Here is a 17442-nt window from a genome sequence, read left to right as displayed (position 1 = left end):
TGACACATGTACAGGGCGGTGGAGTAGCTGTTGGGAGGACAGAACTGAGCAAATGCTGCGTGATGCTGGACCTCCAGCCCAGAGAACAAACTTCATTGAGCACTCCAGGATTTAGTCTCCACAAAGAACTATGCCAGAGAGTAGAAGAATACACTAGGAGTAAAACAAACCTAAAACAGACCCATCCTAGAAGAACAAAACCAATCTTGACAGGACCAAAAGCATCTGTCAGTAATACTTAATCTGCCGAAACAAAACTCAGAACCCTAATAGGAGACAACATAATCCAGAGTCCCTACAATGAATGTATCATCCACAATAGTTAGCATATGATTTAAAACTGCTACGCATAAAAGGAAATAGGAAAATGTGACCTACAAAGATGTAAAAACAAAACAAACCAAAACCAAAACACCCAAATAATAGAAACAGACCCAGAGAAAACCCAGATGTTGGAATTATCAGAGGAGGACTCTAAAAGGTCATTATAGATGTGCTCAAAAAAATAAAGGAAAAGATGCATGTAGGGAATGAATAGATGAAGAATGTCTTCTGACACATGGAAACTATAAAAAAACCCCCACCAAATTCAAGTACCTGAAATAAAAAAATTCACTGGATGGGCTTACCACAGATTGTGGAGACTATAGAAGAAAAGACAGTAAATTACAAAGACAGAACAATAAAAAATACCAATATGAAGAATATAGAGAAAAAAGATTTTAAAATGTAAACAGAGCCTTAGTAACCTGTAGGATAATGTCAACTTATTCCAGGGGAGAATGACTCTGGGACAGAAAAAAATATTTAAAGCAATAATGGTTAAAAATGTCCCAGTTTTGGTAAAAATCATCAACTAACATTCAAAGAATCTCAGTGAGTCCCAAGCAGGTTAAATGTTAAAAAAACAAAACAAAACAAAACAAAAAACCTAAGCCTGTCACAGTAAAATAGCAAGAGAAAAACCTGAAAGGTAGCCAAGAGAAGGTATATTACATAATGAGAATGATGATTTCTCATCAGAAACAATGGAAGTCTGAAGACAATGAATGACATTTTTTAAAGAACTAAAAGGGAAAACCCATACCTGTCAATCCTGAATTTTGTATCTGGCAAAAATATCCTTTAAAAATCAATTAAATAAAAACATTTTCAGATAAATTAAAGCTGGCAGACATGCAACACAAGAAAGGATAAAGGGTTAGGTTGAAGGGAAATGGGTTGAGATGGAAACCTGAATTTATACTAAGAATATATAGGAAGAGAACTGTATGTGGTAAACATGAAGTGAAGATAAAGATCATTGTTTCTTACTTCTCTTAATTTCTTTAAAAGATAACGAATATTTACAGTAAAAATAATGACTATATTATGAATTTTATTATGGATGTAGACGTAAAATATTTGACAATATAAAGGTCAAAGGGATAGTAAATGGAATTATTTTGCACAGATTAGGCCCTGCTCAAAAGGAACACCATGAATGCTATTATTCTTTATGTCACTGTCACTTTCCATAGGAGGTACTTCTGTCACTCCTTCTAGATGTGTCACTTATACTACTAATACATTTTGCTTCCACACTAGGCAACACAGATTTCCATTTATATAGAAAACATCAGTAACTGCTTCAGTCTTACAAGAAATTTTTCAGGCTAATTATAATGCAGCAGTAATGGTAAAGAACATGGGCTTAGAAGTGAATAAAAATATTACTTCAAGTTTGCTATTTTCAAAACTAAAAATTAAAAGCTGTCATGAGCTTTTTATTTTGGTTTGAATATTTAAACTTCAGATTCACCTGGATTCCAGTTTCGTCTAGAATAAATGCACTTATTATTATAATCACTTATTCACCTTACAAAATGCATTATCAGTAAAGTTTCACATAATCAAAGCTAGCCATAACAGTTTTATTTAGACTACAAAATTATCATACTATGAATAGCTGAAGTATATTATCATACATGAAATCCTTATTTATAGTGAATCAACTCATATCAGAGGTCAAAATTGAAGTCTTTAGGGACACATATTACACTCAAAGCTCTAATCACACTTCACTGTCTTTCTGGATAGCTATTCTTTTCTCTGCAGGTTCAGCCGAGGTATAGTCTAAATTGCCTATAATTTAAAACCCTTTTGGGAATTTCTGCATCTACTAGGGTGCCTTAGTATTTTGTCATTTTGAGATTTTAAAAAATGAAATCATGTAAAAGTATTTTTGACTTAATTATATTGGAGGTACTATAAGACAAATTATTTAAAAACCCTTAAAATGGCAAGAACATGGACTAGCAGAACCACACTAATGTATGAACGAGAAAGAACTTTAAGAGTGACTAGGTGGAATGGCCCTAGTGAAGCAGTGGGCTTCCCATTCAACTCAAAAGTACTTTTATTTTGTTTTAATGAGCAAAATCTCACTCATGTCCTTAATTCACATTCATTAGAATAAGTTGGTAGGTTGCTAAAGATGAATTGATAATTATAACAATTTTCCAGTAAAACAACAATTTGTAGGCAAAGAGTGAATGAAATCTTGCTAATATATGCCTTCATATAATACTCAAGCTGCTTAAAATTTAGCAATAATTTCACTCTTTCAGAAATTAAAATTCTCGTTCAGTTTCTATCTTTTTTATTTCCTGAATATTTTAAATGGCTTTCATTACAGATGAGGCTCTTTTTCAAAATCAATCAAGTACTAAATGACTCATACTTATCTTAATAAAACATGCTTTCTACATGGCCAAATAAAATTAAAAGGAGGAAACATGTATTATTGGCCAAATATTTTTTGCTTATGAAATATGAGAATTTCTTGTCAACTATTTTCTCCTAAATGGCAGAAGTTAATAGTTAATAAAAGCACAACACAGCACTGACCAGTAGGATTCAAAATGTACACGACACCAGTCTTTTCCAGTTTAAAACACCACACATTATTTCTGAAGCCTTCATCTATAGAGTCAGTCAGGATAAAGGAAAAGGGGTAAAATGATCCTTAAAAATCTTTCATATAATTCAGACTAAGAGGCTATCCCAGGGAGTTGTCTTGCTGAAGTATGTCACTGATGAATGCTGCAGATATTCACACAGACCTGCGCATTCTCTAACTTATTATTAAAGCATTGAAAGAAGGAATCTATCTTTAAAACAAAATTAAACTCAATGACCAACAGTGCTAAAATACAAGTGGAAATACTAGAGATAAGGAGTTAACTGATACTATAAGAGACTTGGCAACCTGAAAAAAAGCCAGAATGAAGGAACTGTCGATGCCCGGGATACTGTAGCATTCTGGAGACTCATAACCAGTACTTGCCTGGGGTCTTTCTGAATGCTGTCTATTGACGGGGATCTCGTGGTGCCATCATCAGCTGGCGCTGCGTGCTGAAGCCTGTTATAATTGCACTCTTGCACTCGGTATTGTATTGGCCTGTAGGGCTCCGCGTAGGTAGCTGTTGTGTTCAAAGCATAATTATTTCTTTGGTATGTAAGGGTGCTTCGTTGGCTGGATGTCCTTTGCAGATTTCCAACACCTAGAAAGTCAACATTTTTTAAAATGACAAGGTGATACTTTTCAAAGTAAAACTATTTTTAAGAAGGATTATAGTTTTTAACAATTACATAAATTGCTTTATAGATTTTATCAATATTACCAATTTAGATTTTACCTATCTAGCTCATTAGTGCTAAAAAAGGCACTCAGGTTTTTAATATACACCAACAATACGTCAATTTTATTAGCAGAAAAGAGCAAAAATAAAACTATAAATCTGCTTACATGATTGATCTTACTATGTTTATTAAGATTTAGTATGAAAGTGCAAGGGAAATGTGGGGAAAGAATTTGAGAAATAAATGACACAATGGCATAATTTCATTTTAGCAATAAAAAACAATTATTCAAGTCTGTAAATAATCGAGGTCAAACTTCGAACATGAAGCATACACAAGTTACTTATTTTGATATACGTTTTATTTATAGACCTTTGGATTTTGATAATACTGGAAAATTTACTTCGTAAGAAGGAAGACTGATGTATCAAAATCTTCTATAGCTACTCCCCTAAATTTTTGCATGATGCTATATATAAAGATACTGTACACTGTATGTTCTTTCTTAATTATTGCAGAAGGTATCTCTCCAATGATTGCAGACATATTCTTCCCACAATAATTTTAATAACATTATTTATTTCTTAATCCTATGAAAGAAATTCCTTGGGAGTTCCCTTCTACTTGCTTGATAGGATGCTGAATCACCAATCATTTAATAAAGCCAATTAGATCTTTAAAAAAATTCCTCAATTTACAGAACATAACAAGTGCAATATTTCTTCACTAATATCTATTAAAAATTGGTACATTTTATTAGAAGAAAAATCCTGCAGCAGACCAAATTATCAGTGTTCGGCAAAGAATCAATTCAGATACAGTCTCCTCCCTCCTGGTGTTCTGGGAGGTATGCCTCCTAGAGCTATGCCTTTATGGGGTTATCGTTGTGGGCATGTTAATAAATCTATCCTATCTGTTCTGCTTTTTTTTTTTTTTAAAGATTTTATTTCTTTATTTGAGAGAGAGAGAATGAGAGAGAGCACATGAGAGGGGTTAGGGTCAGAGGGAGAAGCAGACTCCCTGTCAAGCAGGGAGCCCGATGCGGGACTCGATCCAGGGACTCCAGGATCATGACCTGAGCCGAAGGCAGTCGCTTAACCAACTGAGCCACCCAGGCGCCCTCTCTTTTGCTTTTTAACAATTTTATTTATTTATTTTAGAGAACAGAGAGAGAGAGAGAGAGAGAGAGAGAGAGAGATTGTGAACAGGGCAAGGAGCAGAGGGAGATAATCTCCAGCCAATTCTGCGCTGAGTGTGGAGCCTGACGCGGGGCTCGATCCCAAAACCCTGAGATCATGACCTGAGCTGAAACCAAGAGTGGGATGCTCAACCAACTGAGCCACCCAGGCGCCCCTGTACTAGCTCTTTTTAAAAAAGAAAAGAAAAAAAAAAAAAAAAAAGAAAGAAGGGGCTTCTTGGGATTCCATGAGCCAGACCTGCAGCACAGTCTGGCAGTTCACGTGGCCACGGGGTATTGCTTCTGCTCTATCAGCCACTATGGTGTGGCATAAATGTGAGAGTGGTGGTGCAAGCGTGTGATGCACTAGCTCCCTGTTTTTATAAATGCAGTTATTGTATTCTGTTCCAGACTGGGTCCATAATAAGGAATATTTATTTCACATTCTACACTTAGACATTCGGAGGAAATCTAGTTATCTAAAAAGGAGTAATACGAAATACACTTGGGCTGGATACATGCTAAATCAAAGATAGGCAAATAACTCATAAAGGGATCTTCTCTAAATACACGTTTCAGGCAACAAAAATCACAAAGGAATATTCCAAACAAAGGTTTCCCTTTCTAGATCTGATATGTTTTAAACCCAAGGAGAGTCAGATTTATAGCTCTACAAACTTACTTGTGAATTAACAATATAATCACTAGGTTCGTTGATTAGATTAAACTAAGGTTAAAAAAAACATATCGCCTATAAAGAGGTACAACACGAACTTCTGTGTTACTGTTTGTTTATTGATCAGCTGTCACAGCTGCTTATCTGACAACCAAATGGGCAACATGATTTCATACTAACAGGGCACCCAATCTCAATAAAAATCTGCTCTTGGGCCCGTGCATTTGGGAAACGAGCTGACAGTGCTGAGGCCCACCTGAGCCTGTGCGGTACAGTGCCGTCTGTGACCCTTGGAGCTCCACGGTGCCGTGGTTTGGGCTGCGGTACACTGGGCTGTAATAGGTCCTCCCCTCATATATAGGAGTGATGTGCAAGTCAGGAGACACAGCTGAACGAATGTCTTGCCCAAGCTGGCTGTGCTGGCTAGCATAGGAACTCCGTAAGCCTAGAGGCAGGAAAATTACATCATCAAGAAATTGAGAAAACTGTGATGAGGTTAAAAAGCCTTAATTAATCGGACCTTACCAATAGGACCAAATGTTAAGTCTAAACACCAAACCTGTTGAGTTCTACAAAAGGAGGATGCCAGATATGAAAAGGACACCATATACATTTTCAGAGGCAAACCTTCTCTGGCAGCCAGATATAGGTAAATTTTGTAAGAAAAAATAAATTATGAGATGGTTTGGTACTCAGAAATTCGTTCCCCAGCTGTAAGCTGTTTTATTGTGGTGACCAAAGAGAGCATGCCCTCTTCTACTGTTAGACCATTTTCATTGTTAAAATGTAAGAACAATGGTTCATGCCATTCTCTTGGCTGCTCCACAGAACTGGACAAGCAGCTCTCTGGGGGCAGGGCCCACCATGCCCCACACTTCTTAAACCTCAACGTTAGGACAATGTCTATATAATAGTGCTTAGTAAAGGCTGATGTTCAAGAACACTTTTGAAATATGTCTCTCAATTCACCCATGATTTTTACAGGAAAATATGAAATTTTATGTTACAAAATTTAGAATACTATCAGTGAACTAATAGCATTCATTAAGTATTATGAGGTATTATATTACTATTTGTTGTTACTGTATTTTTCCTTTTTTTTTTTTTTAAACAAACATAGTTGTTTTTGCAGGAACCCACATGCCAGCTTCTTGTTTACCTTCTTTCTAGTGCAAAGGAAAAGTACAAAGTTAGTACATTAGTATTAAATCATTTGAAATATTCTTTCATTCAAATTGCTAACTAGAAAGTCAACATTTTTTAGTGGGACTTGTGATAAAAAAGTACATTTCAAACCCAAACATTTTATTTTCTTAAAGAAAGTGAATTAGTACATTTCAATATTATGATGCTCCAAAGTTTGTGATTTGTCATTATTAGTAAGTAAAATCCGTCACTTGTTAAGAATACTAAGGTTACATTCCAAATTTGAACAAGAGAAAGCACAAATGTATCTGAAGTCAGCACTTACTTGCTTTTTAAAAGACTGCAAATAATTAACACAATAACTAATTACAAAAAGATAGGATCACTCACCTCCTATTAGCTCAGTTAGTCATATCAGAACTAAAAGCAAATTGGCCTGAATGTGAGTGATACTGTTGCTTATTGAGGAGTGGCAAGAAAGTTTAATATGTAGAGCTTTCAAGATGAATGATTATTACTCACCCTGGACAGCAATGTGACATGGAAAGAAACTAAATGAACCAATGTGGATTTTAGCCACTGGCTCTCCACTTGCTAAAATGAAGATCGTAGGCTTAAACAATCATACAATTGGGAGATTATCCGGCCAAACCTCATTTCGAAACCAAGGAAACTGAGAGCCCAAAAAGAAATGTGATTCGTCCCCTTCAGAGAACTGCTTCCTGGTAGGGCTGAGAGGAAGCACCCAACACTGGACACAGCTAACCCTCAAGGTTCAAGGAGACATGGTGTGAAAAATCTTGAATTTGGCAGAGCCCTCCATGAATTAAAGGGCCAGGTCAGCCCACCAGGGGGACATGGAAGCCAATATAACTCTAAAGATGATACTATGATCGTTACTGTAAAGTTCTCATTTGGGGATTTCGGCTTTTTATTCACTTGCAGATTTCTCATTCCTCTTAGCAGAGGAAAACTCCATTTCTTTATGGAACTCATGAGTATTTTGAATAAAGGTGCAGGCATTGTATTTATTAATGGTGATATAAAGTGGGCAGGTAAACAGACCTGGTCCTTGGTAATCTCTTCAACAAAGGTGCTATTTTAACACTCAGTAGAGCCACAAATGCTTGTGATTTACCGTGGGATTTTGTAGATCACTTAACACTTGGGCACCGCAAGCTGAGCACTGGATGCTCCTGAAGTCGGCTGAGCCGCCATGCCCCGCGCCCCCCACTCCACGTCATGAAGTAAGACCAAAGCATTCTGCAGCATTCTCAGAATGTTATAGTCTCCCTGTGCAAGGATCCAGCTAGATTCTTCACTGGAAACCATGTGGTATGATATGATTTATAAATATTTGTACATATTTACTATAATTTCATGGGAAAGGTAACAAAATGAGCTTGCTGATAACTCTAAAAAGCATCCAGCAAATACTCACTTGTTATAAGATTATTAGTGAGATTAAATTACTATATGTGACAGACTATAATGGGAAATAAAAGCCTTAGAATGAAATATAGTACTTTTTGATTTTTAGAAATCTTTGTGAATAACATAACAGTGGTGGTTACTATTTTTGTTCACCTACTCATGCACGCAAACAAATAAAACACACAGTCCTATAGATTTACATTTTTAAAAAAATTACATAGCCTCTATAGAATAAGTAAAGTGATTATATATAGGAAGTCCACCAAAACTTAGTATCTTTTAAATTGGAAGACAAGTAATTACCTTCTATAATTGTTATTAGAAATAATTTTTCCAGAAGTATTCACAGAATTAATTTTTAATAGTCTTATCTCCCTCTTCAAATAATGGAAAACACTGATCTTCCACAATATTATTTACCTATACAATAGTTTCTATTTGCAATTCCACAAAGACATACTAGTTTACCTATTACAATGACATATTCCCTGTGATTTAAAATCTTTATATTTAAGACACTTAAATAAATATGAATTTATCTCCCAAATAGTATTCTTTGTATTCTCAAAACTTTTCTTGACATGCTATGATTTTACTGAAATGAGTATTTTAGGGCAGGCATATTTTTCTGTTGTAGGAAGTAATTTATACACATATTGTATCATCACTTAAATTATGATCACCAAATATCTAAGTGTCTGAATCTATTACAAAATATTGCTTCAGGTTTATCAATTAGAAGGTTATTAACCCTTTAAAGTCAAGAACCATAGTAAATATCATGACAAGTACAACACTTTCTGAAGTAAGAATAAAAGAAAGGAATTCACAAAATAGGATCCACATTCAGAATGAGCAGGCAGGTAGATGATGAGAAGCAAAACTTCCCTGGACCCTTTATATAAGGAAACCCTTTGCTTCTCTTGAAGACTGTAGTACACTAGGGGAAAAAAAATCTGTGATAGGCTAGGTCTGCTTTTTTTCCCCTGAAACAAAGTCTAATTTCACCTGCAATGTCAGAAGGCACGCTTTTTAAACCAAAGGAGATCATCCGTCTCAGGGTTAAACATAGACAGTAATTTATGTGCTCACTTTCTTTCCTGGGCTTCTACTTCACTCTATTGCAAACATAGATTTCTGCATAGCTATTCTATACATACACGGGGGCGGGGGGGAATACAGAAATCCTCAGAACTATTTATCTTTGAAGGTTTCCTTAAGAGACAGAATTTCATAAATGATTTCCACCTCACTTTGCTGCAGACTTTCAGAGGCAAGAAAATATCTGAGCCAAGTACTCTCCTCTGATGACTGAATGAAAAAGAGGTAGTTTCTCCACTAGGCCCTTCTCTGAGCTCAAATTCTAGTTCAGTATTAATTCTTCATGCAAAATTATTCAATTAGAAAAATCTCAAAAAGGCTTTACACCTTTCTCAGATGCCATAAGGAAAAGATACTGATTTTACTACAGAAAATACTAAAAATTTGTATAAGTAAGAAATATCAGAAATAAAGTCAAAAAGACAGGTTACAAAATGGAAAAACTAATTGCAAAGTATATTACAAGAAACTAATTTACTTCAAGTATAAAAAAAGTTTTTACAAGTTATACAAATAGACAAAAATCCTAAACTTGTGGTTTGCAGAAAAGAAATAAAATGGCTGATAAACATGTATGATCTTCAATCTCAGTCATAGCTCAATAAAAGGCATTTAAAACAATGAGATGCAGCTTTTAACCTACTCCACTGGCCAAGATGCAGCCCTGACAATATGCAGTGCTTAGTGAAGGTGTAGGAGGACAGATAAGCTCAAAACTATTGGTGGAAATAGAAATCTATGCAACTTTTCTGGCAGGCAGGAGGTATGACAGTATTTCTTTAAGAACAAATAAGCATATATTTTGACTTAGCAATTTTACTTTAAGAAATGGATCCTGTAGTTTCTTAGTATCTATATGTAAAATATACAAGAAAAAAATATATTATTGCATTGTCTCTAATATCTAAAAGTGAAAAAACTACCTAAATGTCCATTAATAAGGAAGAGATTAAATGAATTATAATACATCTTTAAAAATGGGGTCCTCGGCATCCATTGACAGAATGGAGCTTTCAGACATACTAAAAAAAGAAAAAATATATATTACACATATTTATATATGTATAAGGTATATAAACATATAATAAAATTCCCATCAGTATAAAACACAATGTGTGCACATTTGTATGTAATATATATACTTATATATGCAAATACATATATACATACACTGGTGAGTGGGACTGGGTGAGGGTAGAGGAGCTTGAGATTTTCACTTCGTATTTCATATTTTCTTATATAGTTTTAATTTTTTTCCCATTGTGTATATGTTACTTTAAAAATGTAATTTAAAACACTAACTAAAGATAAATTTCAATTTGAGAAAAAGAACAATGTCTATACATTATGTGGGAAACCCTCCATGAAAATACCCAGAAGGAAATGGCTATAATATCAGGCACCTTGCTGGTGTCTTTCTGATTTAATCCGAGTGGCATTTGAAGGTAATCATAAGAGCTTTGTGAATTTCCCACTGGGAAGCTAAAATCAAGGCAGTGGGTTAGAAAAATCCATATTCTACACCATTAAAGCATTTCTTTTTTAAAAAAAGCTATTTAAAGAGATACTCTAATATCATCTTTTAACATAACTTTGGGGTTTGGATATAGGTAAGCTTAGCTGGTGAAAAAATCTTTCATTAAAAAACAAAAACAAAACCCAACAAACAGCCTAGAATTCCAACCAGTGCTTCTAAAATGCAAAAGCATACTTTTCATATCCTAATATTGGGAGGAGGAAGAATGTACTCCTTGTGAAAAATTTCTGATTGATAGAAATGTATATAGTTTCCTACATTAAGAATTATAGCGCCTGAAAGACAAGTCAGCCTGACTTCAGCAATATAAGCTTTGAGATAAAAATATGAGCTTTTCCCACTTTCTCATGCTTTGTTTCAGCACTGATCGCATGGAAGGCTTCCTCCTCGGGCTTTCTGTAGTGCTGTCACCTTGCACTCACCTGTGAGGCTGTCTGGCCGAGGTGGAACCATTCTTTCATAAATTTCATACTGCTGCTGTCCAAATTGTTCCATGTCATGAACAGTCCTTTGCAGTGAAGGTCCCAGATGTTGTGGTACGGCAGTCATCCCTGAGCGTTTGGGGGACGACGACCCCATCTGGCCTTGGGACGGGGAAGCTACTCGAGTCTGTGCATCCATCAGTGTCAGTGGGGACCCTACTCTGGCGGTAGTTTGGTACTGAGGGGTTGGTCCGTTGGGATTGGAGGTCTGCCGGGAGGTGACTGACCCAATCCGTCGTACAGCTGTTGGGGAGGCGGGTCTCTGTGCGGAGTACGGAGAGGCTGCCCGCTGAGCAGGTAATGTGGTGGAGGAATATGCACTGGGGTTCAGTGGTCGGGAGTCGGTCACTGACGGAGAGCCAAATCCACTACCCAGAGAAGTTCTCAGTGACCCCCTTGAAGGAGACACGCCTGTGCTGATAACATAAGAAGGAGACTGTGCTCTAGATGGAACTGAACTAACTCTTCTCATGGCCCGATTGGCTACTGACGGCTGATGAAAGGGGGGGAGAAAAGAGAATGGGTTTATCCAGGGTTTTGCGTCCACTGTCATTACAGAAAAAAAAATGCACATAGCTCACTAAAGAACATGAATTCACTGTTTTTTCCTTTTTATGCTTTAGAGCTGGATATTTGTCCTTATCGTGCTTTACTTGTTCTACCTTTTTTTGGTAGTTTAACCTCTATCTTTTCCCCTTCAGAGTACTAAAATCAACCAGTAAAGAGAGATCTGAAGAATGCTTAATATTCCTTTTTCTTTTGTCTTTATATTTTTTTATCCTCTTGCACAGATAAAATGTTGTATTGCCATTTGCAACAACATGGATGGATCTAGAGGATATAATGCTAAGTGAAATAAGACAGAAAGACAAATACCGTATGATTTCACTCATATGTGGAAATGAAGAAACAAAACAAATGAAGAAACAAAGAAAAAAAGAGACAAAGGAAGAAAAAACAGACTTCTACATAGAGAGAACAAACTGGTGGTTGCCAGAGGGGAGGTGGGTGGGGGATTGGTAAAATAGATAAAGGGAATTAAGAAAAATAAAATAAAATCTTAAAAAAAAGAAAAGAAAACACAGTGATGAGCACGGAGTAATACACAGAACTGTTGAATTGCTATATGGTACATCTAAAACTAATATAACACTGTATGTTAATTATACTACAATAAAAAAGTGCTGTATTGCAAGTGTAAAGGGTCACTGGAACAATCTACTTATTTTGTGCCCTGTGAGTCAAACTTTGGCCAAGTTAATGCATTTATGTAAGACAAAACAAAACAAAACAAAATTTGAATGCATCAATCTAAATGTAGCTAGAGGAGTGTCTATAATTTATTCATCTTTATGGACTGGCCCCATTAACAAAAGGAATGTGTTCTCTCAATGTGGAATAAATGAATGCTTGCATAGGGTCTGGGGTCCAAAGCTCTCCTCTGTGAAGCTACTCTCAAGGGACAGCTTGGCTGCACAGGTGCTCCAGCCGAATTTCTCTTCTTTTAGCTCAAGCGTGGCTCCCTAGTGATTTTGGCCATTTCTTTCTACCTCCTTTGATCTATGAGCTCTTATCTTTAGCTGGTGGATTTAAAGAGATGCAAAAAAGTACCCCAAAGTCTGCTGCAACAGGAGGAATGCTCAAAGGCTCTGGTGGGTTCAGGGCTAGCCAGCTGGAAAAGACCAGAATGGGAAATGAAGAGCATTTCTGCCATGGCTGGTCCTTCTATGACTCTATAGACCCCTGCAAACACTAGGTCTCAGATGCCTTTCTTGATGCAGCCACAATGAGGGACGGTGGCTGGCCCGGGGCACTGGCCTGACAGGAACAGGCATAGGACTGAGAGTAGGGCACTGAGCTACAAGCCCAGGACCAGGCTGCTGGAGTACAGTTCCCACCAACCCCCTTTCACTTTTAGTCGGGGCACGAAGCGGACAAACTGGAATAAGGCAAGGACTTTGTACACTCTTAGGTGTCATTAAGAGGAAGAATGCTTTGTCTCCACGTATCACAAGCAAGTGGACTAGCTGAAACACCTGCCCTGAGACCTACATGTGCTCAAACTCAACAATTCTGGGAAGGCAACAGCCATGGAGAGATCTGGGGTGGGCAAGCGATTGTAAATAAAACAACAAGGCAAGAAAGAGGGAGTTTGCAAATTAGTAGACAGTTGGAAAATTAAAATCTGTGCTCAGGGTTTAGAAATAGTGTTAAAAATAAGTAAAGAAGATCTCACATATGAGTGTTTTACTACCAAAATGGGATACTTGGTCCAAGAACTAGAAATGTGTTGCCCAGACTACATGCAAATCAAGAGATTTTAGAGACCTCCTTGCAACCTAATTCTTCAGCTGTAGGAACAAAATCAACTTACTGTAAGCTGAGAAAAAAAAAAAAAAAAGAGATAACCTATCCACTTTTAAGGGGAAAAAACAATTTTTGTAGTTAAGATAATTATTATTCTAAAGTGTAACTTCAAACCAGCTGACATAAAAATTCACCTAAGCAGATAAACTCCTGTAAGCACTTAGTCCAAAGCTTCTCAAACTTTCCCATCAAAGCATCCCTACCAGCAAAGGAATAAAGTATACTCTAAGGACTGGGGTTACAGCTTGGCTTAAAAATTCATGCACTAGGAACATGATGACTGGACAAGAAAAAAAATTCATGCACTATATGATTTTGTTTCTTTTCATATAGGAATATTTCTCATTACTTAAACATTTCTTCTAAATTGTTGAGCCAAAGCCCTCTTGTGTTCCTCCTTTGGCTCGCAAAACCTGGCCCACTGTGGTGTTGGCCTTCCTCTAGCACATTATGGAAGGATTAGCGTCTGCCTAACTTCTTGGATGATCTTGCCATTTTTCAGCTCCAGAGAACTCACTGGGGTACTTGGACAGATCGTTATCCTCACTGGTTACTGCCACTCAGGATCCTACTGCTTTCATTAACTCGGGCCACGCTAGTGGACTGATGTGAATAAAGTGGCAGTGAGTGAGGAGCTAAGGAGTTTTTGTACATCCATACATAGGCCTTCTTATTTTTTTGACCAACTTATATCTGATAACTTTCTATAGGCAAGAATATCTACATTCTAACAAAAAATTGTGATTTCAGGGAACAATTCCAAAGGTGAATTCCAAAGGCAAAAAACTGGTTAGAACAGGCCAGTCCCATTTTATTCAGGTGTGGGCCTAGTGCTTTGCCCTCTACGCCTCTCTAGAACATATTGTAGCTCTAGTATTTTTAGGAACGCACAACCCCTAGAGGGACTACAACATTCCACCCAGTTTTCTCATACTCCTGCCCTGGACTGTTCCTCTCATGACAAACTTGCTTCTCCTAAAAGAACTACTCTCCTGTATCTGGAATTTATCAGAATTCATTAATGTGAGTTTATAAATAATTCTAAGGTTTTTTTTTTTTTTTTAATATTACAGACCTGAATAATGTTAAAATGATTTTGCTACTTTGTCCATTCTATAAGATCAAAATTGTATGTACTGATTTTACATCTAATAAAGAATACTTATAACAGATATTCAGTTAGGAGGGTATTTCTTTACAAGGATCTTGATGTGCTTGGCTTACCTGAACCAGTGTTTGTCCTTCAGCTCTTGAATTCCTCACCAAATGGTTATTGGTTGATCCTATGAATGAATGCTGCGGTCTGTTTTCTGCTTTAGTCAAATTCTGGCTGTTGTGGAAACTCCCTGCTTCCTGGTATCCACTGTCAGAGTAAGAATTCATTTGTGTTGAACTTCTTGAGTTACCCAATGATCCTGCAGGAATGAAACCAGCAGGAAATATCTTTATTTTACACTTCTGATACTCATTTTCAAATAGCACACATTAAAAGCAAATCTGATACTTAAAAGATAATACAACAGACCCTCACTTTCATGGAGAGATGTCTGTTCTGGTGAATAGAGAGTCCCCTGTTCTGGCTCTGTCCTGATGAGATAGTTGTTGGGGTGGACAGCGTCAGAAACTCTAGGTTTGTTTACACCAGTATTTGGCACATCTGTAAGAAGATAAGTTTAATCAGCTAAATCTAATGACAGTATTACATAAAAACTTGCTACAAAGGTTCAGGTATTTGTGACATCTTATAATCTACATGTAATACAATACCATTCTCATTGTAAACTGCACAATCATTTAGACTCTTTTCTATATGAAAGTGTTCCATATACTCATTTTATTAATATATTTTTCTAAATTTTATGACAATTTTTCATCCTGATTACCACCCTAAGTTAACTTATATATTACATGAAATTAAAATCTGAAAATTGACCTTGTTTCCCCTTGGAAAACTCACCTCTCAGGTGACTTCCTCCAAGAGGAAGACTCTGGGTAAGAGTGGTGGCCAAGTGTTTAATAAAAGATCCTCCAGACCTCCAAACATTTGAAATAAAAAACTTGCATGGTGTTTATATTATTGAGCTTAGTAATGAAACCTCTGAAGGCAGAGCTAGGTTTTTATGTTTTATTTCATGTTATCTAAAATCAACGGAACTCTGTACAGTGTTTTCAGAGTTACAAATGATGGAAATTTTAATTTTTTATCCATTTGCTTACCTTACTCTCTTAGTCCTTTTCTGTATCCATACAGACAAATCTAAACATGATCCTTCCTTCCTCATGCCAAATCCGTCTCTCCCAATTATCTTCTTTTACTTTCAACTGTATCATTTTGCCATCTTGATCTTAGAAACAAAACTATTTATCCCCTTCCCTATCTCCTACGTCTGTTTTGTATGCTGTAAATTGAAGTGGTGTAAATCACACTGCCTTTGCCCATTTCCATTCAAATGTGACCTCTTTTCTCTATTTCTTCAAAATATATTTGCCCATGTTCTGATTATCTTCAGAAGTCTCTTTCCACAAATTTAACCCTCAGGTTGCTAACAAACATTTTTTTCAGGAATGCTGCTTCACTATCTCTTCAAAGATTTACACCGAGTCTGTAACACATTCTGAGTCCAAGATATAATCCTAAGGATTTCAATGTTTTCATTTGTCTTTCCTTTCTGACTTTCTTCCTTTAACTTTTTATTAGAGCCCTAAGAATGCAGCTATGGGAAAAGAGAGGTGTGTGTGTGCGAGACACAGGGAGCGTGTGGTTGGGAAAGGAGCTTAGGAAAAATTTCCTATAGGAAGTAAAGCTTGCCCCTTCTTTACCACACTTAAATTTTCTCACCATTAGAGTGTAAGTTCAGTGAGAGCAGGGACTTTTGTCTGGTCTGTTTACTGTTATTTCCTCAGTGCCTAGATAGGTACATCGTACTCAGTAGGTGACCAGTAAGTATTTGTTGAACAAACAAATTCCCAGTAAGAAGAGCAGCTTCTCTTTATTGAGTGCTGATTCACGCCTGGCACTGTGCTGTGGCTTTATTATGGTCAATAAAGTTTATCTACGTAAAGCAAAGTAAAACTTGTAGGCATTGCTGATCAAGCTAGTTTGAAAAGTGAATACAAGTTTTATAGGAGTGCCGGGAGCCCCCACTGCATTCTAAACCTTTAGCCTGACGCTGAATTCAATCCAAGGTTTTGTTTCCTAGCCTCCAGAAAGATTTGCTGACATTCTTAATATAGGTTTTTAATGACCTGTCTCCTGATTTATTATTTGACAGTACACTTCTAGGTGGTAGAGTTCTGTGACAGTTCTGAATTCTTCAGTTTGGAATTTCAATAAAGATTACAGATTGTATATGGTTTCCCTGGTATACACTGAAACCCGATCTGAGGCTCTGTCAGGCTGATAATCCTGGGGAGTGATCGGCTTCATTTGTAAGTCTTCTGTTAACGAGTTTCTAGGGTTCTACACATTCTTATGCATCACTTCTGGATGGAATTTTATTAAGGACTAAGGAAAATACGTAGTTTGCTAGGCTCGAAGTTTTACACAGAATTGGTGTGCCAGGGAATAGTGACACAAGGGCCGGCCTGACAGCAGGGCTGTGCCCCAGTCCATTGTGGCTTCATCCAAAATGGAGCTCTGACACATCAAATATGAAACGGCAACCATCTGTAGATACGGAAGCACCCCTGTGGGAGCTCCAAGACTTCTCATATGTGGAAAATGTACCATTTTTTAAAAGAAAAAGAGGTTTAGACAGTTCTTAGCTTCAGCTTTAGTACAAGATAAAACGTGGGACACCAATACATCAAAGCTTTTGGCCTGGAAACACTAGGTGGTATGCTGTGTCAGGAGCTGAAAACTTATCACCATGGAAACCAAAACCTATCAGAGTTCCCA

At 36.8% G+C, this 17442-nt stretch overlaps 1 protein-coding gene across 11 annotated transcripts in view; it reads right to left on the bottom strand.

Moving 5' to 3' along the window:
- The window catches only part of PKP4 (plakophilin 4), a 234702-nt gene that overhangs the window by 45223 nt on the left and 172037 nt on the right, over nt 1–17442 (bottom strand). For 7 of the 11 annotated variants that reach the window (XM_064586574.1, XM_064586577.1, XM_064586570.1 and 4 more), the window contains 5 exons: nt 15070–15201; nt 14769–14959; nt 11118–11670; nt 5734–5922; nt 3325–3545 (listed from right to left, as the gene is read on the bottom strand). In XM_064586574.1, the coding sequence (XP_064442644.1) occupies nt 3325–3545; nt 5734–5922; nt 11118–11670; nt 14769–14959; nt 15070–15201 (1286 nt within the window). The remainder of the gene's footprint in view (nt 1–3324; nt 3546–5733; nt 5923–11117; nt 11671–14768; nt 14960–15069; nt 15202–17442) is intronic. The other 4 variants (XM_064586573.1, XM_064586580.1, XM_064586575.1 and 1 more) reach the window with 2 other exon arrangements.

The sequence above is a fragment of the Mirounga angustirostris genome, unplaced genomic scaffold, assembly GCF_029215605.1.
Source record: "Mirounga angustirostris isolate CCGP_5_RB_7025 unplaced genomic scaffold, mMirAng1.0.hap1 SCAF_3, whole genome shotgun sequence".
Taxonomy (NCBI): Eukaryota; Metazoa; Chordata; class Mammalia; order Carnivora; family Phocidae; genus Mirounga; species Mirounga angustirostris.
Note: the sequence above shows the minus strand (reverse complement) of the source record. Positions and strands in the feature narration are given on the sequence as shown.